This window comes from Oryctolagus cuniculus, chromosome 4, assembly GCF_964237555.1.
Source record: "Oryctolagus cuniculus chromosome 4, mOryCun1.1, whole genome shotgun sequence".
In the NCBI taxonomy this organism is placed as follows: Eukaryota; Metazoa; Chordata; class Mammalia; order Lagomorpha; family Leporidae; genus Oryctolagus; species Oryctolagus cuniculus.
In genome coordinates, this window is record NC_091435.1 from 43,697,891 (window position 1) to 43,720,849 (window position 22,959).

Here is a 22,959-nt window from a genome sequence, read left to right on the forward strand (position 1 = left end):
ATGCAGGATTGGATAAATTAGATGTGGCAATACTTACCTTTTCCAAATCAGTGTGATTTCCTTCTTTGAACAAAGGAATCCAAATCAGTTGGTACTGATTAGCACTGCCATGTTTTATTGTATGTAAATCTAATCATTGCATTTTAGCATATTTAAAATACATATGTTCCTCCAGAATGATGTTTTAGTTGTAAGTTACTGATGAGCCTTGTGATCTGGACATGGTTGTTTATCTGCTCTGGGTGACAGCTTTGCAATACATTGGGTCCCTTATTTTCACTGTATTTCTCCCACGAAATAGTGGCAATGCACTTTTTTCCTTTTACTTTATTTTTATAATTTCTACTGTGTACTATGAAATTAATTGTTTTCATATAGAAACTATGTTGTACAATATCCAGCAGTGGCAGGGATTTGTTCTATTTCATTGCAAATATATTTGGGACAAGTGAATCATTTAATATATGTAAATCTAAAATATATATATGTATATATAAATCTGATGTCACAGGTATCAGAAATCTCTCTCCTTGGAAAATGTAGATTCTAAGTTCAATGTATTCATCTAAGATCCCCTATACATTTGTACATGCAAGGTAGAATAAAACACAGGAGGCTGAATTCACAAAATATTTTGTTATCATTCTATATAATAAACAATCTCTAGTGCTTCCATGTGAGCTCTGTCTGAATAAATACTAATAATGTCATTGCTAACTACATATAGTAGATATTTCACTGGCAAATAACTTTTCAGCAAACATTTCTGAAGGTGCCAATAAACCTAATTAGTTCTGTATTATCTAGATATTACAAATATTGATAAAAATATAGGACATTGTCTTCAGATGGTAAATACTATAATAAGAGGTACAAAAGCAAAAGGGAAAATGTCACTATCAACTTTTTGGTAGATAGATTCATCCACCCTCCCGTGAGAGTACTGTGCTGCCCTTTTTTACTGTCCCCGTGCTCCACTTTGAGAAACACTGTTTCAGAATCTCCAAGGCTTCGGAATATTGTTAGTCAGTGGTGAAAACTCTGAAATAACCAGACAAGTGCCCGATACAATTACACTAATTAACCAACTTGGTAACATAATGGATTGATTGTACTTTTTACTTTATGATGGTTTGTATTGGAGTTTTTAGACATAAAGGTTATTAGCAAAATGGATTAACATTCTTATGAAAGTGGCTATGGTAACAGTCTTATTATTCACATAATTTTTCCCTAAAAACATATGCACACACTTTCACATCATTAACAATATAATTATGACCACTTATGAGCTTAATATTGTAACTAGTCATCTCTGAAAATGTAGTGTGAATATCTGTAATGTTACAGGTAGCACTTACTGCTTTTCCTATAAAGGTGAAGCACTATTGATGTCATATCTGAAACTTTTTTTGGTCAAAGTCTTTTAAATCCTTTTTTTTTTCCATTTTAAATATGAACAGTTAAATTGCATTTTTAAGGTAATTTTCAGTCACTTTTGGGTGATGTGCAATGTGCACTTTACAATTGACTTATAATTGGACTGTGCTGACTATGGAAAATCTTACAAGTATTGAACATGACATTTATGACAGTATTGCTGTCATCTTAGCTTCTTTTATTGAAAATGCAGAGAATTATAATTGGGCTAACAAGCCTGGTAGCCTGGCCTCTTTCCAATTATATTAACCAGCCTAGTCTAGTATTAGCTGCCTGAACACACACAGAAACAGGCAGAGAACTTTTGTTTTCCTTTTTATTTTATTTTGGTACCTACCCAATAATCTAGGAATAAAATCCTCTGCCTTCACGTAATGTTTGAAAACTGTCGTTTACCTCCATCCTACTTTCTCTTAGATTTCTCTAAGAGATTTGCTTTCTCTAACTTTATTTTACTAATTCTCAGTAGAAACTAATTTTTGTAAAAGATTACTTGTACCTATTATGAAATGCCAATTATTTTTGCGTTAAACTTTATAATGCTTTAAAAATTTTTTTGTGAATTCATGATTGAAGTTTTAAAATATGAATTCATTTGAAATGGAATTCCTCTTTCCATGAACAAATCAATATATTGATACACTGAAATATTTTCTTTGAAGTTGAGGCAAATAAAATTTAGCATGATCTAAAAATAAGTCTTTCATGGTTGTGTAGTTGTAAAAAACAATGTAGAAGAAACCTCAAGCAGATGAAAATAATTCCATGTAATTGAAATTCTGAAATGTGTGGAAATTATACAAAGAATTTAGAAACTTATATTTTTATTGGAAAAACAAATAGCCAGAAAATTAAATGAAGCAGTTTGTGATTTCAAAGAGCTGACGGCTTTGCAGGATATCAGTTTTTGGAGTGATGTATTCTGTGCTTTTCTCTCCCCCTCCTTTTTTTCTTTCTCTGGCTCCTTCTCGTTTTTTGAGTATTCAACGTATCTGCACATTTCCTTCCCAAATATTCTCAACCTTTCTGTCTGCAGTATTTCAGACCTTCTCCTTTGACAGGAGTTTCTGGAGAGAAATACTAAATAAATCTGGAAATGCATCCTAAAGAAATGAAACACAACTGCAGTGAATAAGGGACATTCTATAACAATAAGTGTTGTGTAATCATTATTAGTAGAAAAAGAAAATGCTACAAACATCCTGTTTGTAGGAAATACTCTCCTACTTCATATAAGTTATCAAAAATGAGTATGAAAATGAATGAGTTTAGTCAATCCCATACATTAATTTGGCAAATATAGAGAAAGCACTCTGAAAACTATGAATATAGTAAGATGATGCTTTTGGAAATAAAATAAGAATGTATTTTATTTTAAAATAACAAAACATTTTATATAAGAACTGCATGTTATTTTTCAGTATCAACAAACTATTAACATTGATTACCACAGAAGCTGAATTGGAGAAAGAAAAGACATTGTTAGTATTGCTTGCAATTTTATTGATTTGTATAAAATTTATACTTAGAAATATTCAATGAAGTAGAAGAATTCCACTACTTAGAAAGGAGTAGGTTTCTATATTTTAATGCTGTAGTGATTACAATGAGCTTTACATTTTTTTATGAATTGATGTATCATTATTAATGAAATATTACAAACATCTGTTGATTACATTTTGGGTCTATGGTTTTTAAGCATATTTTTATTTTACACTTCAAAACAATATTGTGAGCATTCTATCCAACATTCTACCTTCATTTTAAATCTATGGAATAAACAGAGTTTAAATGACTGCTGTTACATGACATTTATGTCTGAAAAAATACTTATTATTTGAAAAGTTCCTTTTTAAATAAACTAGCCAAAGATAAATGCTAATAGTAAGATACTGCATAGTTGTGAATGAAAGAAAACAATGAAACTCTCTGAAGCAAGTGGCATGTACATGGACTTTCTAATAATTTTTATTTACCTGTTAATAACTGGAAAATCTGAAATATAAATGAAGAGTTCTGTATGTAGGTCACAAGTACTGAAATTTAGGGTAAATTTTACTGATCTTCAGTCTACCAAACTTGAAAGACTGAGTATTCCCCAATTTGGGGATGGACAAGTTCATCTTTAATATTAGTTAGAGATTAAAAAAATGAAATACTTCTTCCTATCAATCTTCATTTTAAAATAGCATCCAAAACAAAGTAGAACATATCACTTCAGAAGTGTTTAGAAATATTCAAACTACACATTTTGCATAGCAGTCTTCCTTTGGATAAGGGACTGTCCTACAGGACTGTTCTAATTTCCTCATTAAATTTATTTCTGCCCCAAATCATGTTTACTGCTAGGTACAAATAATCTTATATTTCTTAAGGGATTGATTTCACTTAAAGTAATAAGTTTTCTAGTTTGATAATTATGTGGTCAAGCAAACACAAAGATGGCTGGAGTCTAATGGTTCAGATGATTTTGATTTGCTGTCGTAGAGCCGATGCTTGATCGTGACTCATTTCCTTAAATCCCAAAAGCTAAAGATAGACTCTCAAGAGCACAGATTTTGAACTCAGATATACCTCAGATCGAATGCCAAGTGTATTGTCCAGCTGGGCCATTTTCAGTAACTAATCTGATCTTCGTTGAGTTCCTATTTTCACATCCATGAGGTAAGGACAAGACTTGTTGTCCTTTAGGTTGTATGTCAAGCACTCAAAATCATTCTCTGGTATTTCAGAACCACTCAAGCAGTGGAAATGGCCCTTGTGATTAATTCACAAATGATTTATGATTTACTCAAACTTAGGTTATATTTTAAATGTTAAATAATATTAAACACATTTAAACTATATTTGAGTGTTTCTTTAAATGATTATTAATTAAAATTTAGAAAGACATAGAGAAGCAAAGAGATAGATTTCTTAAAAGAAATTTGATGACTTGCAGTGTTTGCAATTTGCACTGTGTGGTGCTTATCTATGCTACTGTTTCTTTTTTAGGATTTTCATAATATACTAACAAAATATAACAATTGTCACTTTCTGTCTTATAAATCCAGTTCATCTCAAGTGTGTTAATCATAGGAACACAAATGTTTTCTTCCTAGACTTTGCTAGTAATAACATCTCTGTTTCTTCCTGGAAACTCTGCTCATACCTAATATTTTTGTTCTCTTCCTCTTGTGCATCCTTTGCTGGGTACCAGCGGCTGCTTCAAAAAATAAACTTAAAGGTGAGCTCCTGTCAACTCCGCATGATTCATTATGATCCTTTTTTTCTCAATGTTTTAAGTTCATTTTAATTATGGAAACAATTTTGTTGGTGGTAATAGTGTGTGTAGATATTGTTCATAAATTTCTGCAAATATTTCTTATTTTCATGATCAAGTTTCTGTTTTATGTCTGTGTTTGCATGGTTCTTCATGAATTTTAGTTTTTTTCCCCATTTTTTACAAAATGGACTAAACTGCTTTTATGCATTAGTGTCTTCACCTGCTGAACTCAGTTGCCTTGATTAAATTGAGAATTGGAAAAAATGCAGCATAAAATAAAGATGATAGAAAGTCTTGGAATTGAGTGCGCCTTCAGAGAATTAGGTGGAAAGAAAATTTAATCCTTTAAAAATTGAATATTATAAACTGTGGGTATATGACTTTTATTTCATTTCTTGGTTTCATTTAGCTTGTGTTTTCTAGAAACTTGAAAATATATTTTCATCAGAGAGTATGCGCTTACCCAATGCCCAAAATATCCCTTGGAGAATAAGATTTTTAGTTGATATGTCTAATTATTTATGGATTTGAAATAATTTAAATATATGTTACATGTAATGAGTGTAGTTTATGTGTTTCAACTCCATGCTCTCTAGAGCAATCTATATATTCAGATTTTTATACTTCTGCTTCTTAAATAGCAAACAAATAAACAAAAACAAAAATCCTCATCTTTCCTCTTTACTAAACATGTAAAATATGACATAGCGATTTTATTATCACCTTTTCTTATATTGTCCACACTTCTCCTGGTTTTTTTTCACAGTAAATGTGGTCAGTTACTTAGACTTTGCTACAGGTAATTTTCTATCAGTTTGTGAATAAAGGAAATATACTCACAGAGCAATGGAGATATTACTTGATACTGAATGCATGGTTATAAATATATAAACATAATGTGTTTATACAACAAAAGATTAAAAGGTGTATTTTGGGAAATAAAGAACTAATATCAATACACAGTAACGTGTTAGTTGTGGTTTGCAGAGCTTGAGTGTAATGGGTTAAAGTTAAAACATACCAGGGCCTGAGCTCTCAGACAAAGTCTCCATCTGTAGCTGGAGCTTGAATTAGTTTCTTAAGGGACTGAGAGGCTGGACACAGGAAAACGAAGCACATAAAGAAAAAAATTAGAAAGCTTAAGGACATAGTTTACTCTATGTCCCATTTTTTGCATCTACCAGGTGTTAAAAAGGCAAGACATGACACTTTGTAAAAAGAAATAAGCCTTAAGTAGAAATTCAAATTTATTTATACATATTGTTTAAGAAAGATGTATATTATGTAGATATAATAAACACAACTACTCAATGATTTTAGTGTCCAATTTCAATATCAAGGCAGTAGCCTCTGAATAAGAAAAAATGAGAATAAGAGAAAAATAACATCTAAGACAATATAAGAGCAAATGATTGTATAAATAGTTCATTTCTCTTAGCCCAGATGAAGTAGTTCTTAACGAATTGAAGGAAGTTTTAGAGAGGATCACATCTCGTTAATTTACACTTTTATAATCATGCAAATATGGGGAACTTCTGGAATATTGAAGAGTAATGTGTTTTTTCTTTTTTTTATAAAAAAATGCTTTCACTCCAAAAACTGTATATTTATGTAATTAACATCAACTTTCCAATAGATTAGATTGAAACAGAATTCAGTCGGAATCAGCGGTTGTTAATGATGGCACAGATAACTACCTTGTCTTTTCCCTATCTTTTTTCTTAAAAGCATGGTTTACTATACCTATTTCTGAGACCAATAATATAAATACAATATGAATGTATTTCAAAATTTAGTGGAAAACAGAATCAAAGAATAAACTTATTCTGGTCCAAAAATTTAATATGTGCATTGTTTTGTCATAGTACATATTTCCATCAGTTTTTTGAAGAACCCTCATATGCATGAATTTAAACATTTTTGCACCAAATAATCTGATCTTTCAATTCCATTTTTCACAAACATTTTGAAGTACCTTCATGTTGCTTTATTTGATTTTTCATTTTGCTTTGTTTCAGTGTTTCTATACATACTTGATTTTATTTTTAAATGCTGCTTTGACTCTTTCTCCTTCTATATTTTGTTCGGAGACACAAATTGTATTCAGGTTCTGGCTTTGATCCTTGAATGAATTTTCTAATGCAGTATTGGTTCAGCTTTCTACATCCCCTTTGAGAGATGAACTTTACTTCCTACAAAATAAAGGAAGCAGCTTTTCTAGATAATTGTGTATCCACAACTACTTCTGCCCCATCATTGGTTGAATCTCATGAGGAAGACAAATGACCCCATCAAATTGCTTTCCTGAAAATTTAGGAATGAAAAGGAGAAAAGAAAAAGAGGGAAATATTAAAGATGCAAGAAGAAGAAAAGTTCAACTACTTGTATTACTTTTATGGCCATACATTTTCTATGTGGAGTTAATAAGATGAATACAGTCTGAGGAATAAAAAAAATGCAGCAGACACCTACAAGGCGTGAGATCGCAACAGTACACTCGTGGTACTCCAGGCACTGTGCTGAAGCACTAAGGCTCTATTTTATGCTTGCCCTTTGAGACTATGACACAATTCTTTTTTTTTTTTTAATGTATTTTTATGTATCTGAAATGCAAAGGGATAGACAGAGAGAGAGAGAATGAGAGAGAGAGAACGAGAGAGAGAGAGAGAGAGAGAATCCTTCAGCTCCAGATTCACTCCCTAAATGGCCACAAGGCCTGGAGCTGAGCCAGGCCAAAGCCAGGAGCCTGGAACTTCATGTGAGTCTCCCACATAGATGGCCACTGCTTTTCCAGGCACATTAATAGGAAGCTGGATCCAAAGCAGAGCAGCCACAATTAGAACCTATGCTCCAAAGGGAATGCAAGTGTAAAAGACAGCAGTCCAACCTGCTGGGCCACAATGTTGTCCCTGACACAACTCTTTTTTTTTTTTTTTTTTTTTTTTTTAAGATTTATTTATTTACTTGAAAGAGTCACATACAGCAAGAGAGAGCAAGGTGGAGAAAGAGAGAGATTGTCCATCCGCTGGTTCACTCTCCAGTTGGCCACAACGGCTGGAGCTGCGCTGTTCTGAAGCCAGGAGCTTCTTCCTGGTCTCCCACGTGGGTGCAGGGACCCGAGTATTTGGGCCATCTTCCACTGCTTTCCCAGGCCATAGCAGAGAGCTGGATTGGAAGTGGAGCAGCAAGGACGCAAACCAGCGCCCATATGGGATGCTGGCACTGCCTGTGGTGGCTTTACCAACTTTGCCCCAACACAACTCTTTTAATTAAACTTTCTAGATAGGTTTCTCTTGCTTACAGTCAGAAGAGAATTAATTAATTTAACTTTCTTTTTTCTCTAAAGTTTTCATAGTTGATTTCCATTATCGTTTTGGTGGACTTAATCTCCTATCTCATGTACCTATCACTCTGCTGAACATTTCCCCTTTAATATTAAAAACTAATCTTATTTTACTTTACAAATCTGATCCCTCTGGGTTTGCTAAGTCTTCCCATGACATCAATATTTCCCATTTTTTATGTTTAAAGATTTGAAACATTTTTAACTTCTGCTCCTTCACAACTCTCATATCCAATCAGTTATCAAATTGTCCTAATTTTATCCCCATAGTGGCTTTTGCATGAATCTCTCTTATTCAAATCACTCATACCTCGGAGTTTGCCTCAAGTTGTTTCTAACTTGTATCTTGCTTCAATTTTCAGCACTCTACAATCTATCCTACATTTATTTATCATACTGAATTTTAAATAAGATAATCATGGCTTTGCCACTTAGAAAGAGAGAAAAAGTACCTTAGAGTATTTTTAAAATCTTTTTGTATAAATTGATTTCATTTCACTCCATTATAAATTTATGAAAATAGAGTAAATATATCTTAATAATAGTGTATCAAAATATTACAAATTTCAAAGTGTGTAATCCAGCAAAATATTTAAGTCTTTTTATCCTACTTTTAGGCTTGATTTTTCATTCAAGAATGGGCAACAATAGGTGGGATAACATTTTATGCCATTTCTAGAATACCAGCCTTCAGCTATTATTTTCAAAATGAATGTCTTAAGTCTCCACAATCATATTATCATTATTCAGTGCTCCAATAAAAATTAACATAATTATTCTGACTTCATATAAGAATTAGAAGATGAGGTGGAGCCCTTAGCTATCTAATTGAGATATATATATCTGTGGTTCAAAGGAGAAACAGTATTTCATCTTCTGTACTTTAAAAGTAAAAGTCATTTATAACATTATTAAAGGATTATTTAGGTGAGACTATAATAAAATATTATAACCAATATACAGATATAAGCTCTTAGGTTACCCATCATATTACACCTTGTAGGGGTGAATGGACAGGCATGTAAGGAGATGAATCTGAGACATTGCTTCAAGCTATTCTGGGATAGTGAGAGATTTTAGCTAAGTGAGAAGCCTCTGCTACACAGTGTGTCCTACATAGAAAGAATTGTATTTCGTAGCAAGACATAGACCAAATCCAGGTTTGGTACTATTAGATTTGAACATCTAGACACCTTGACTTAATACACCACATAAGTTTTATAGTTGTTATGATCATTATATGTGAGCCTACATCAAAAAGAATTAACCTAGGGAATGACACACAGTAGGGGCTCAGTAAATTTTACTTACAATTGTTGCTATTACCCTCATGAGTATTGCTATTTTAATGGCATCCATAGGGAAGAAAACAAATATGAAAATATGTAGTCAAATTTAAAAATTAATTTATTTCTATAAGTGCCAGCTGTATTTCATCTTTTTTTGCTGTATTTCATCTTAATCATGACATTCAGTTGCTTATATGCATTATACAATTAAAATAATCCATGAAATATAATATGTTAATGTTATGTATATTTTTGCTTCACTTTTAATATTATAAACCAAATGTATAATTGATATCATTAAAGAGTCAAAAGGAAAAAATTAAGAAAATTATAACAGAGAATGGCATATAATTAATCAATTTACTTAATTTATATAATTTTAGTATATATAATCCTTAAAAGGTAAAAGACATTTATTACGGAATAAAGCCATAATATAATTGCTCTTTTATAATTTTATTTGAGAGGCAGAGAGGGTTGGGTGTGGAGAGTGAGCAACCAATTCCCTGGTTCATTTCAAATGCTTGTAGCAGCCACACTGAAGTCGGGAGCCAGAACCCAATGTGGATCTCCCCATGAGTGGCAGGGAGACCTAGTACGTGCACCATCAAATGCTAACTTCTGGGATGTGCATTAGTAAAAGCTGGAATTGTGAGTGGTCCCAGGACTGAAACCCAGGCTCTCCTAGGAGGGATGCAGGCATTCCCGCTGCACATTAACTACTGGCATAGTTGCCTGCCCTGATATAATTTCTTTTGAAAAGAATGCATCACCCCATTTGTTGAAGCTATGTTTGGATTTTGATTTTAAAACTCTCAAGTTATATTTGTATTCTTCATATTAGATACAACATCTCCAACAAAAATAATCAAGTAACAATTATTGAGCATTATTTATCCTGCAGAAAACTAATCCCCTGAAATATGTTGGGGAAGATTAGGCCTACATAAAAGAATTTCAAAGCATATTGTGTTTCTAGAACATGTTCACTAAGGACTCCAGTGAGGAAGTAGTGAGTTGGTACCTTTTAGAAGACTTCTGTCTTAATCCAACTTTTACTTCATCTCACTTCTCTGAAAAATTGCTGAAGACATTGTATAAAGATAGTGTGACAATTTTATAAAGGTGCAATTTAATACTGTAGCCTTTTTCTAACTTTGAAAATAGTGAATCAAAATCATAGTTGTGGGGCAGGCATTAGGTCTAGTGGTTGCAATGCCATTTGACATCCCACCATCCCATATCGGAGTGCCATGCTTAGATCCCAGATCCATTTCCGATCCTAGCTTCCAGCTAATGCACACTTTTGGGAGGCATCAGACAATAAATTAAGTTGCTGGATCCCTGTCATCCTTGTGAAAGACCTGGATTGAGTTTTTAACTCCTATCTTCAACCTGGCCATCTCCATTTGAGGAATCATCCAGCATTTGGGGTTGCTCCCACAGCTCCACTTCTCTCTCTCTCTCTTCCCCCTTGGTCTCTCTCTTTCTCTTCCTCTCAAATTACAAATGGATTAATTATGGCTAATCTTGCTTGAATGTTACAATGTCGCAGGCATTACACTAAGCATTTTATGATTTGCAGTTAACTCCTCACAAAACCCTCTGAGATCAGTATCATTATTGTATTCATCTTTAAAACACAGGAAACAAAACAAAAGTTAAAGAAATTTACAAAATGAATTAGAAGTGAGTTAAAAGTTACAAATGAGTCATACTGACTTCTGAATCAAAACTTTTAAGCAATTAAAGCCTCTAAAGAGACATGATTAATCAATATTATACTTCACCTGGATCTTTTTCATTTATTTAAAAGCATTTATTTAGGTCCCATCTCTCCCAGATAGAATTGCATCTGGGAAGAGGAGTGAAGTGGAATATTGATGAATTCTAGAACAAAGGCATTTACATACTTTATCTAGTACACAGCCCATGAATATATCTTCAAAGTGAATATGTTTCTCTTACATCCTTTATTGCTTTTTAAATTTTCTTCCTTTTGTGTCTTTCATTCATTCACCTTAACATCACTTATCAGCATTTGGGAAGGTGAGAAGTTGATTAGTTTATCAATGAATAGAGTTCCAGAAAACCTTTAGACAATGCTAATATGAAAAACTGAACTCAGAGAGGAAAAAAGTTAAGGAGTGTAAAATTCGTGACAAAATTAGCTGGGAGATGACTCGGTTGGTCAAAATATAGAGAATTTCAGTTGTCTGCAAAGTGCAGCTTCTTTCGCATGGTTTCTGTCTTTATTTCTCACTCTGTAGGCATTCTGACATGTGTTCTCCCTGTGAAGTGTTTCATTACTTTCTACTGTGTCACTGTCAACCATTTATGCAGTACAGTAACAACTAGCCTGGAGCACCATGCAAAGACACCCCCTAGATAGTCCATTTGCAAATCTAAAATAATATTATTTTGCATTTGGTTTAATGGAGCTGAGTTTTCCTCTTTCTCTCCTGGCCTCTTGAAATACAAATGTCAGCTTGAGCTTTTCTGTGGACATGTGGATAAACATAACTCATTTGCCACCAAAACAGGGCACAACTTTTTATACTAATTAATGATTAGTTTAAGCAGTACTACTTTAAGTTAATTTCCATCATAAGCAACTCATTATAATACTTTTTTTTATTCTGTCTAAACACATTTCATCCGAAAGGCAACATCTTTGGGGACTGAATTCATTCAGTAGTTCATGTCATTCTATTATGCTAATAAAATTGGTATTTGCTGATTCTACAGCTGCTGCGTGGGGGTTTAGAAAGTCTGTAATTAAAATCCCAAGGTTTATGGTCTCTTACAGGTTTCCAAACAGAAAAAGTCTATAATAAGAAGAAACACAATGATCAGTGTGTAGCAGTTAGTTGGGCATTTAGAAACATTTTCAAAACAAATGCTATGAGGCCAAAAGTTAAATTACACTGAAAATAAATGCCACCTTATAGTTGTAATCTGGTAGACTTATGGCCATATTTTTAGTGGAAAAAATCTGTTGACTTCAAACCCTAATATAAAATAACTGTCACTAGGAGACTATGCTATTAAAAGCTTTGAGGAAGGAGGTGTGGGAGAGGGGCAGTGTCTTCACACAGCAGGTACAGCCATTGCTTGCAATGCTGGTATACCATATGGGAGCGTTGGTTTGAGTCCCAGCTTCCCTGCTTTCAATCTAGCTCCCTGCTAATATGCCTGGGAAAGCTGCTGAAGATGGCCAGAGTACTTGGACTCCTGCCACCCATGCGGGATACTGGGATGGGGTGCGGGCCTCTTGGCTTGCATCTGGACCAGCCCAGGCCATTGGAGTCATTTGAAAAGTGAGCTAGTAGATAGAAGATCTGAATCTCCTTCCCTCTCTCTCTCTGTCGTTCTGCCTTTCGAATAAAATTAATAATTAAATCTTTTAAAAAATATCTCAGTTTATCAGAGTTCCTGGATTCTAGTGTTTCCATTTATTTGCTCTAAAGTCATTTATAAAATAGGCATAAAAACAGCAATAATACCTACCTGAAATACCTGATCACTATATCTGAAAATAAATATATTATCAGAAGATGTATTTTTTAATGATTTATTTATTTGAAAGTCAGACTTACAGAGAGAGAGAGAGAGGGAGAGACAGAGAGAGGTATTGTCCATTCACTGATTTACTCTCTAGATGGCAACAACAGCTAGGACTGGGCCAGGCTAAGGTCAGGAGGCAGGAGCTTCATCTGGGTCTGCCACATGGGCGGCAGGGCCCCAAACACTTTTCCTAGGGCATTAGCAGAGAGCTGGATTGGCAGTGGAGCAGCTGGGACTTGAACCGGAGCACCTATGGGATGCCAGTGTCCAGACAACTTTACACCCACTATGCCACAATGGTGGTCCTGAAAATAATTTTAAAACACCCAGCTGTTATCCAGATATAAGTAGCAATTAAATGAATAAGGCATGATCACAGAGCCAGGGAGCTGGTAAGCAGTGATGGGTGAAAGATGGCCTTATACTGACTCTGTGCTAGAGATCCACAGGAATGAACGACTTTGTGAGAAAGAGATCCTTTCCATATTTTTTCTTAGTGAACACCTTTGCAAAGGAATTAGAAAACCATGAACCTTCATCTGATCAATTTGGAATGAATTTCAATATTGCACATCTTACTGCAGTCAGGCCAGGCTGCTATAGGAAAAAGTCCCAAGCTTGGGTGATTCATTAACAACAGAAATTCACTTCTCACAGTTGCAGAGTCTGTGAGCTTGTGAGAACTGGAAAAGCCCAAGATCAAGTCGCCAGTGGACTGGATGTCTGATGACGTCTTGCTTTGTGGGCTACACATGCAGCCTTTGCCTGGTGTCCTCATGTGGTGGAAAGGGCAAAGCGGCTTGCTGGGGCTTCTTTCATGAGTGCACCAAACTCAGTACCCTCGTGATCTCATCACCTCTCCAAACCACCACCTCCAAATACCCCCATGTTGGAGATGAAGTTTTAACTTTGGGGTACAAGTCAACTGATAGCTCTGTGCTAGAATACAATTGAGAGGAAAATTTATCTATTCATGTAGATGGATAGATTCCTTATTTTTTTTTTCACTTCATCGGGTCTCTACTCATTCATTAATTCATTCATTTCTTTAGCTACCATTTTCAAGAACTGCTTGAAACATGAGTGAAAAATTATACACTTTTCTTGCATTATGCTATGATAGGCATTATGAAGATAAAATAAGACTGATGAGTAACACAGAGATATTTGGGCATAGTAGGGACAGGATTGGTTCCAGTTTTTAACAGAGAAACCAGAAAAAGGAAATATTTGGGCCGAGAATTGATAGTTAGAAAGTAAGTGATGGGAGTGTCTGGGAGAGCCATTCCATGTATTAGGTAACAACAAAAGCAAGCCCTTAAGGTAATAAGGGTCTGACATATTCAAAGGGCATTGAGGAGTCACATGTGACTAGAAAATCATAGAGGGAAGGAAGACCTGAGTCCTCTAAAGAGTTTTGTTTTCTTCTGAGTGAACTGGAAAGCCAAAGGAAGTTTGGGCAAAACTATCCTGATTTAGTTTCAACAGGAAAAATTTGGCTGCTCTGCTAAAAACAGACTACAATGAGAATAATTAAGATACTTTTCCAAGAAATCAACAGAGAAATTATAGTGGTATGATTACAGTCACGGCAATGGAGATGAAGTTAGACCTAGTAGAATTTCCTTTTCTTCTTAAAAGGATGTACTTATTTATTTGAAACACATGTACACATGCTCACACACACACACACACGCACACACACAGAGGCAGGCAGGTAGATCTTCCATCTGCTGCCTCATTCTCCAAATGCCCACAAAAGCCAGGCCCAGCTGGGTCAGATGGAAGCCAGGAGTCAGGAATTGTGAGTCTCCCACGTGGAATGGATGGCAGGTATCCAATACTGAAGTCACTGTTCATTGCTCCCAGGAGGCTGGATCAGAAGGGAAGTAGCCAGGATTTGAACCAGGCATGTGGGATGTGAGGTTCCAAGCTGGAGTTTAACCTGTTTCCATGCAATGCCTGCTCCCATCTTCCAATAAAATTTTCTGACAGGAAGTGAGATATGACATAAAGGGTAGACTAAAGAATTATATAAATTTTTTTTAAAATTTTTTATTTATTTGAAAGAGTTACAGAGAGAAGTAGAGACAGAGACAGAGAGGTCTCCCATCCTCTGATTCACTTCCCAAATGGCCACAACGGCTGGAGCTGAGCTGATCCAAAGCTGGGAGCCAGGAATTTCCTCCAGGTGTCCCACAAAGGTGCAGGGGTCCAAGGACTTGGGCCATGCTCCTTTGATTTCCCAGGTACTTTAGCAGAGAGCTGGACTGGAAGTGGAGCAGCTGGGACTCAGACTGGAACCCACATGGAATACCAGCATTGCAGGTCAGAGCTTTAACCCCACGTGCCACAGCACCGGCTCCAGTTTCTGTTTGTTTTTGTGTGAAAAGTAGAAACTGGAAGGGCAAAGTAATAGTGTAAAATAATGCTTGTTGAATTTTGAAAATGAGAATTGAGATACCTGTTAGGTATTCAAATGAAGATTGTAAGTAGAAATTGACTACATGAATGTAAAATTCAGGGAAAGTTTCTATACTGTAGATACAATATTTTAAAACCATTAGTCTATGAGCATTACATTAAGCTGTGAGTTTGGGTGAGCTCACTTGAAGGCATGAATGAAGCGAGAGAAGAAAACAAAAATCTTAGTTCTGAGTTCTCCAGTTTTCTAAGCCTCAAAAAATTGAGCAGTTATAAGATACAATTAAAAGGGTCAGACAAAAACAAACAAAAAAACAAGTGACACAAGAAGAGTGAGGCTCAATTTGGTCGAAGCCTCTTGATAAGTCAAGATGATTGATAGCTGAGAATGTATTACTGAATACAGAGAAGAAGTGGGACCTTGGTATTACCAGGTAGTGTAAAAATATAGAGATTAATTATATATTTATCTGAAAGAACATTAATTGGCTACTATGAAACTATGGCCCATTGGATAAGGATATTCAAGTATAGCAGCATTTTCCCTAGAGAAAAGGCTATGGGGAAGACTTCTTGAAGAAAATCTTCAAGCTGAAGAGGTTGTCAAAACTAACTAGGCAAACAATAGAGAGAACTTAATTCCAGAGAATGCCAACAGGGGACTAAAAGTTAGCTAATACAGTTTCTATGGAAAGCTCAATGGGAGCTAGGGTTAACGTGAGAATGAATAGGGTACTACACGAGGCAGTGCTTTGAAGGTTCTGGTACAGAGGCTTTCATCATTTGTTTGACTACTTTTCCCATTCGAAGAACATGGTGGGAGGGGCATACAAATGGATGGCAATATGCATGATGGCAATATGCATGATGAGATAGTCCCACATTTTTTCTTTGAAAGAGATTCTTGCCTATTCGTGAAGAACATATGGGAAGACAGTACTATAAGTGACAAATAGACAAATTGAATTATCTGGGAAACTGTAACAGTCCAAGGACTAAGGAGTATAGGTTGATTTAGAGTGATAAGTGATAACATAAGAGAGAAACAGGTACTTTTGAGAGAATAGCAATTCCTTTCAAGAATATATTTGAAAGCTGGAGCCGCGGCTCAATAGGCTAATCCTCCGCCTGTGGCGCCGGCACACCGGGTTCTAGTCCCAGTTGGGGCGCCGGATTCTGTCCCGGTCGCTCCTCTTCCAGGCCAGCTCTCTGTTGTGGCCAGGGGGTGTAGTGGAGGATAGCCCAAGTGCTTGGGCCCTGCACCCCATGGGAGACCAGGAGAAGCACCTGGCTCCTGCCCTCGGATCTAAATTTTTTAGATGTGTTTATTTATTTGAAAGGCAGAGATACAGAAAAAGAAGAAGAGAGAGAGAGCGACAGAGAAAGATCTTCCATCCTCTGATTCACTCCTCAAATGCCCGCAAAGGCCAGGGCTTGGCCAGGCTGAAGCCAGAAGCCAGGAGCCAGGAGCCAGGAGCCAGGAGCCAGGAGCCAGGAGCCAGGAGCTTCTTCTCAGTCTCCCACATGGGTTCAGGGACTCAAGCACTTGGGCCATCTTCTGCTGCTTTCCCAGGCACATTAGCCTGGAGCTGGATCAGAAATGGAGCAGCCAGGACTTGAACCAGTGCCTAAATGGGATTCCAACACTTCAGGCAGAGGCTTAGCCTTCTACACTTCAGTGCTGGCTCCAAGAGTCACTAATTTAACTCGCTATTTTAAGTATTTTTCCATCCTTACCAAACGGATATCATCTCCTGACAGAACAGGATTCCCAATTACTTCTATGTAATCTGTTTTCTCTACAAGAAATAACCATCTGGTGGGCACTGAGTCTTTTTAATCAGCAAACTGTAGGTATGAGGCAGAAATACTATTTGGCTTAAAGAACAACGAAGTCGATTATGAAGTTGTTATCTTCCACTTCCACTAGAAGTCATCAGGGGAAAGACTGTCAAATCTTCTGTCTGCCTAACCAGAGTTTCGAATCCCAGTAACAAATAATCACAATGACATGTGCAAATAGTTAGTGATAGCACATTCAGAAGAAAACTGGTGAATAAGGTGCTAATATCTATGTATAGCAGGATACTATTTCTCCTTGAAATAGAGATAGGCACTGCTATGTAATCTGATATTTGATTCACTGGAGACCCAGAATTTGCTTGTCAGCAAATAAAAAAAAAATTCTCTTCACTCATGAAATATTTTTTCTTACATCTAAAACTGGGGCATTAATTTAGATCTAGGTGAAATATAACTGACATACAAGATAGATTGTTAAAAAGTATTTAGAGGTCTTTTGGGAAATTGTAACAAATGCTTTGGAATCTTCCACGGTCAAATATTATCGAATGCCTCTGGTGTCACATGTAGCCTGCATTTTTTTTAAAGCAAATGCATTTTAATTTTTTAAGATTTATTTATATATTTATTGACAGGTAGAGTTAAACAGTGAGAGAGAGAGAGACAGAGAGAAAGGTCTTCCTTTTTCCATTGGTTCACCCCCCAAATGGCCCCTATGACTGTGCGCTGCGCCATTCTGAAGACAGGAGCCAGTGCTTCCTCCTGGTCTCCCATGCGGGTGCAGGGCCCAAGCACTTGGGCCATCCTCCACTGCCTTCCCGGGCCACAGCCGAGAGCTGGACTGGAAGAGGGGCAACCGGGACAGAATCCAGCGCCCCAACCTGGACTAGAACCCTGGGTGCCGGCGCTGCAGGCGGAGGATTAGCCTAGTGAGCCGTGGCGCCGGCCAAGATTGATTTATTTATTTGCAAGTCAGAGTTACACAGAGAGAGGAAAAGCAGAGAGAGAGAAGTCTTTCATCCAATGGTTCACTCTCCAGATGGCCCCAACAGCTGGAGCTGTGCTGATCCAAAGCCAGTTAATTTCAACATCATAATTCAACTCCATATTTACTAAAGCAAAATATGAGTTTAATAGGTACTTTTAAATTTTTTCCTTTATTTGAAATGCAAGGGTGGGGGGGCAGGGAAAGAAATCTTCTATGCACTCACTTATTTGTTAACCATCCGCACACCCCCACCCCTGCCAAATCCCTCAACAGCTGTTAAGGGGCCATGCCAAAGCCATACAGGAAATCAGTCCATACAGGGGCAGAAGGGACCTAATCACTTGAGCCATCTCCTGCTGCCTTCCAGAGTATACATTAGCAGGGAGCTGCAATCAGAACCAGAGCTGGGACTTGAAGTCAGGCATTCTGATATGGAATGCAAGCATCCCGACCAGTGTCTGATTCACTGAGCCAAATGCCCATGCTAAGGAATATTTTTTTTTTGAAACTTTTATTTATTTATTTGAAAATCAGAGTTACAGACAGCGAGAGGCTGAGGCAGAGACAGAGAGGTCTTCCATTTGCTGGTTCACTCCCCAACTGGCCACAATGGCCAGCGCTGAGCCAGGCTGAAGGCAGGAGCCAAGAGCTTCATCTGGGACTCCCATGTGGGTACAGGGGCCCAAGGATATATGGGATGCATGCGTGGCAGGTGGTGACTTTACTTGCTACACCACAATGCCATACTCATGAATATTTTTTTAATTGCTAGGTCAGCCTTCGTAATTCAGCTCACCCCTCCTCACCCCGACGACTTTTTTTTTTTTTTAATATAAATTTTGGAGAACCAAAAGTTTAAAAGTTCTAGTCATTTTCAGGAGACTACTTAAAATAAAATGAAAGAAAACTCATACAGCCTAGAAAGGTAAAAACTTAAAGAAAACAAAAAGGAAACCTGTTGAAGTGAAATCGACACTATGAGAAACAGTGACTTAATCAGCATAGCCCTGACTGTTAATGAACAACTTAATACATTATCCCTCTTAGTAGTTTTTTTTTTTTGTCTGTTCTACTTAATATGACTGGTTTAATTCTGTAATTAATACACAGTTATTCTTAAGTGTTGAAATTTAACTGAAATGTGATCCCTGTTAAACATAAGAGTAGGAATAAGAGAGGGAAGAGATGTACAATTTGGGACATGCTCAAGCTGACTTGCCCCAAATGGTGGAGTTAGAAACATACCAGGGGACTCCAATTCAATCCCATCAAGGTGGCATGTACCAATGTCATCTCACCAGTCCAAGTGATCAATTTCAGTTCACAATTGATCATAATGAAAGGACTAAGAGTCAAAGGAAGCACATAAACAAATCTAGTACCTGCTAATACTAACCGATAGAATAAATAAAGGGGAGAGTGATCCAACATGGGAAGCAAGATACTCAGCAGACTCATAGAATGGCGGATGTCCTAAACAGCACTCTGGCCTCAGAATCAGCCCTAAAGGCATTTGGATCTGGCTGAAAAGCCCATGAGAGTATTTCAGGCATGGAAAGCCAAGACACTCTGGAAAAAAAAAAAAAAAAAAAAACAAAAAAAAAAACCCTAAATGAAAGATCTCTGTGAGTGAGATCCCAGTGGAAAGAACAGGTCTTCAAAGAAGGAGGTACCTTTCTCTGAAGGGAGGAGAGAACCTCCACTTTGACTATGACCTTGTCTAAACAAGATAAGAGTCGGAGAACTCAAGGGGCTTCCATAGCCTTGGAAACTCATGACTGGTGCATAGGGAGATTACTGATGCCATAAACAGGAGTGCCAATTTGTAAAGTCAACAACAGGAGTCACTGTGCACTTACTCCTCATGTAGGATCTCTGTCCTTAATGTGCTGTACATTGAGGCTTAGTGCTATAACGAGTACTCAAACAGTATGTTTCACTTTGTGTTTCTATGGGGGTGGAAACTGTTGACATCTTTACTTAATGTATACTAAACTGATCTTCTGTTAAAAAAAAAAAAAAGAAGAAGAAGAAATTATCAATTCCCAACTTGACTCTTGCTGGGATTAAACATGACAATAGGTCTGATCTGATTTCATCATCATTTAAAAAATCATCTATTATTTTTCACTTTATGTTTCTGTGTGTGAGCAAACTGTTGAAATCTTTACTTAATGTATGCTAAACTGATCTTCTGTATATAAAGAGAATTGAAAATGAATCCTCATGTGAATGGAAGGGGAGAGGGAATGGGAAAGGGGAGGGTTGCGGGTGGGACGGACGATATGGGGGGGAAGCCATTGTAATCCATAAGCTGTACTTTGGAAATTTATATTCATTAAATAAAAGTTAAAAAAATTAAAGAAAACATTTTTTTAGCAGTAGATGCAAAATTTTTAAAAATTTTGCTTATTTTAAAACCAGAGTGACAGAGAGACACACACGGGAAGGAAGGGAGGAAGGGAGGAAGAAAGGAAGGAAGAAAGGAAGGAAAAAAGGAAGGAAGGATCTTCTATCTGCTGGTACACTTCTCAGATGCTCACAACAGCCCTGGTGGGGTCAGGCCAAAATCAGGAGTCACAACTCCATCTGGTTCTCCACATGGGTTGTAGGAACACAGATACTGCTGCCTCTCAGGGTGTGTATTAGCAAGAATCTGGAATTGGAAGCAGATAGGACTTAAACTCAAGCACTCCAATATGGAATGCAGATGTCCCAAGCATCTGCCTAACTCACTTCTCAAATTCTGCCCTAGAAATTATTTCTTATACTTTGTAATCATTCTATTTTAAAACCTAGCTACTGTAAATACATTAGTGGCAGAGTAATTTATTCACATTTAATTACTCATCTACATGTTTCCCTTGTATTTGTTGTAGTATTTGTTTATATTTGAAATCAAATCCAAAAACTTAACAGGTGTATATCAATCTCAGTGAGTTCAAATAAATATATATAGCAGCAAATAAGATTATGTGCTTATAAATAATATGGGTGATTTTGCCAAAAATTATTTCAAAGGAAAAAAAAATCACTTTTTTTTTTTGACAGGCAGAGTTAGACAGTGAGAGAGAGAGAGACAGAGAGAAAGGTCTTCCTTTCCATTGGTTCACCTCCCAAATGGCCGCTACGGTTGGCGCTCTGTGCCAATTTGAAGCCAGGAGCCAGGTGCCTCCTCCTGATCTCCCTTGTGGGTACAGGGCCCAAGCACTTGGGCCATCCTCCACTGCCTTCCCGGGCCACAGCAGAGAGCTGGAATTAGAAGAGGGGCAACTGGGACAGAATCCAGCGCCCCAACTGGGACTAGAGCCCAGGGTGCTGGCACCTCAGGTGGAGGATTAGCCAAATGAAATGCTGCTTTTGTTATGGAAAATTCTTTATGGTCTTAAAGGTACTATGACTTTGTAAGTAGTGTTTTGGAGTAAATTGAGAAGGAACTTTATGATGTCAATTGCATTATTGCTAGTTCTCCTAAAACTTGTAGAGGGATGAATATATATATATGTGTGTGTGTGTGTGTGTGTGTGTGTGTGTGTATAGTTTTAGTGAGATTTAAATCAATTTTATAAGATTTGTTTATTTTTAAAGTTGTGTAACTTCTTCAGTATCATCAATAGTCTTTGCAAATATGACAGATTCCCAAATTAACTCTGACTCATATTTCACAAACAGAAACAAAACATTGCATGGGGATATAATAAAATGGGATAAAAATAAAATCGAAATACACAATGCAGGGTGCATTCATTATAGGGAACACAATGTTAGATGTCACTGTTATTTTGAAAGACAATAAAGCTATTTTAATTTTAAATATCAAAGCACTGCAGTTACATTTGATACAATACCTGGAAATAGATAAAATTTAAAGTTATCTAAATTTGAATTATATAAGCTCATTTGACATAATCTATTATTGCTAATTTTAAAAGTAACAAAAGACTGTCAGAAAGTTAAAATATAAAATTTCTATTCTTATAACCAAATTTTGTGAAATGTGACCCCTAATTTTACTCTTAAAAACCATGGGAATGTTTCTTTAGTTATTGGGAATCATATGCAAAGGATGCGCCTGATCCTTTATGTAAAATAAAATATTTCATTCTTATTCTGGCAAATGGATTTGGCTTAATCAGCTAGTTTTCCTTTGAAAATAGGTCTGTTATGAAGAATAGTGTTGGATATTAAAGAGTAGCCAAATGCAATTAATGTCAAGTTCAAACAACATAGATCAAAGGAAAGAAATCTAATTGTAATCTATGTGGAATGGATACTCAAACTTGTAACATCTCATTTTTTAAGGAATTTGGTTATCTTTTTGATGTCTGTTAATGTGGTATATTTGATCTTATAGAATGCTTTAGTCTTCTAGTAGGTAGACTATGTGCCCTATTTTATGACTTGTCCTAATAAACATTACAACAGCACTTATTCCAATAGCTTCAGCAATAGATCAGGTATAATGAACTCTTCCTGACAGTGCGGAAATCAAATTTTTCAAACTTTCCACCCTTAATTTCTTTTCTTTTCTTTTTTTTTTTTTTTTTTTTTTTTTTGACAGGCAGAGTAGACAGTGAGAGAGAGAGAAAGGTCTTCCTTTGCCGTTGGTTCACCCTCCAGTGGCAACCGTGGTGGTGGCCAGCACACCACGCTGATCCCAAGGCAGGAGCCAGGTGCTTATCCTGGTCTCCCATGGGGTGCAGGGCCCAAGCACTTGGGCCATCCTCCACTGCACTCCCAGGCCACAGCAGAGAGCTGGCCTGGAAGAGGGGCAACCGGGACAGAATCCGGCGCCCTGACCGGGACTAGAACCTGGTGTGCCAGTGCCGCAGGCGGAGGA

The 22,959-nt window shown here is 36.6% G+C and overlaps 1 protein-coding gene across 5 annotated transcripts in view; it reads left to right on the top strand.

Annotated features, from left to right (window-relative positions):
• The window catches only part of CADM2 (cell adhesion molecule 2), a 1,119,939-nt gene that overhangs the window by 792,653 nt on the left and 304,327 nt on the right, over nucleotides 1-22,959 (top strand). The window contains exon 2 of one of the 5 annotated variants that reach the window (XM_051859415.2): nucleotides 4,640-4,666. The exons of the other annotated variants lie outside the window; for them this stretch is intronic. Within the exon in view, the coding sequence (XP_051715375.1) occupies nucleotides 4,640-4,666 (27 nt within the window). The remainder of the gene's footprint in view (nucleotides 1-4,639; nucleotides 4,667-22,959) is intronic. 5 annotated transcript variants of the gene reach the window in all.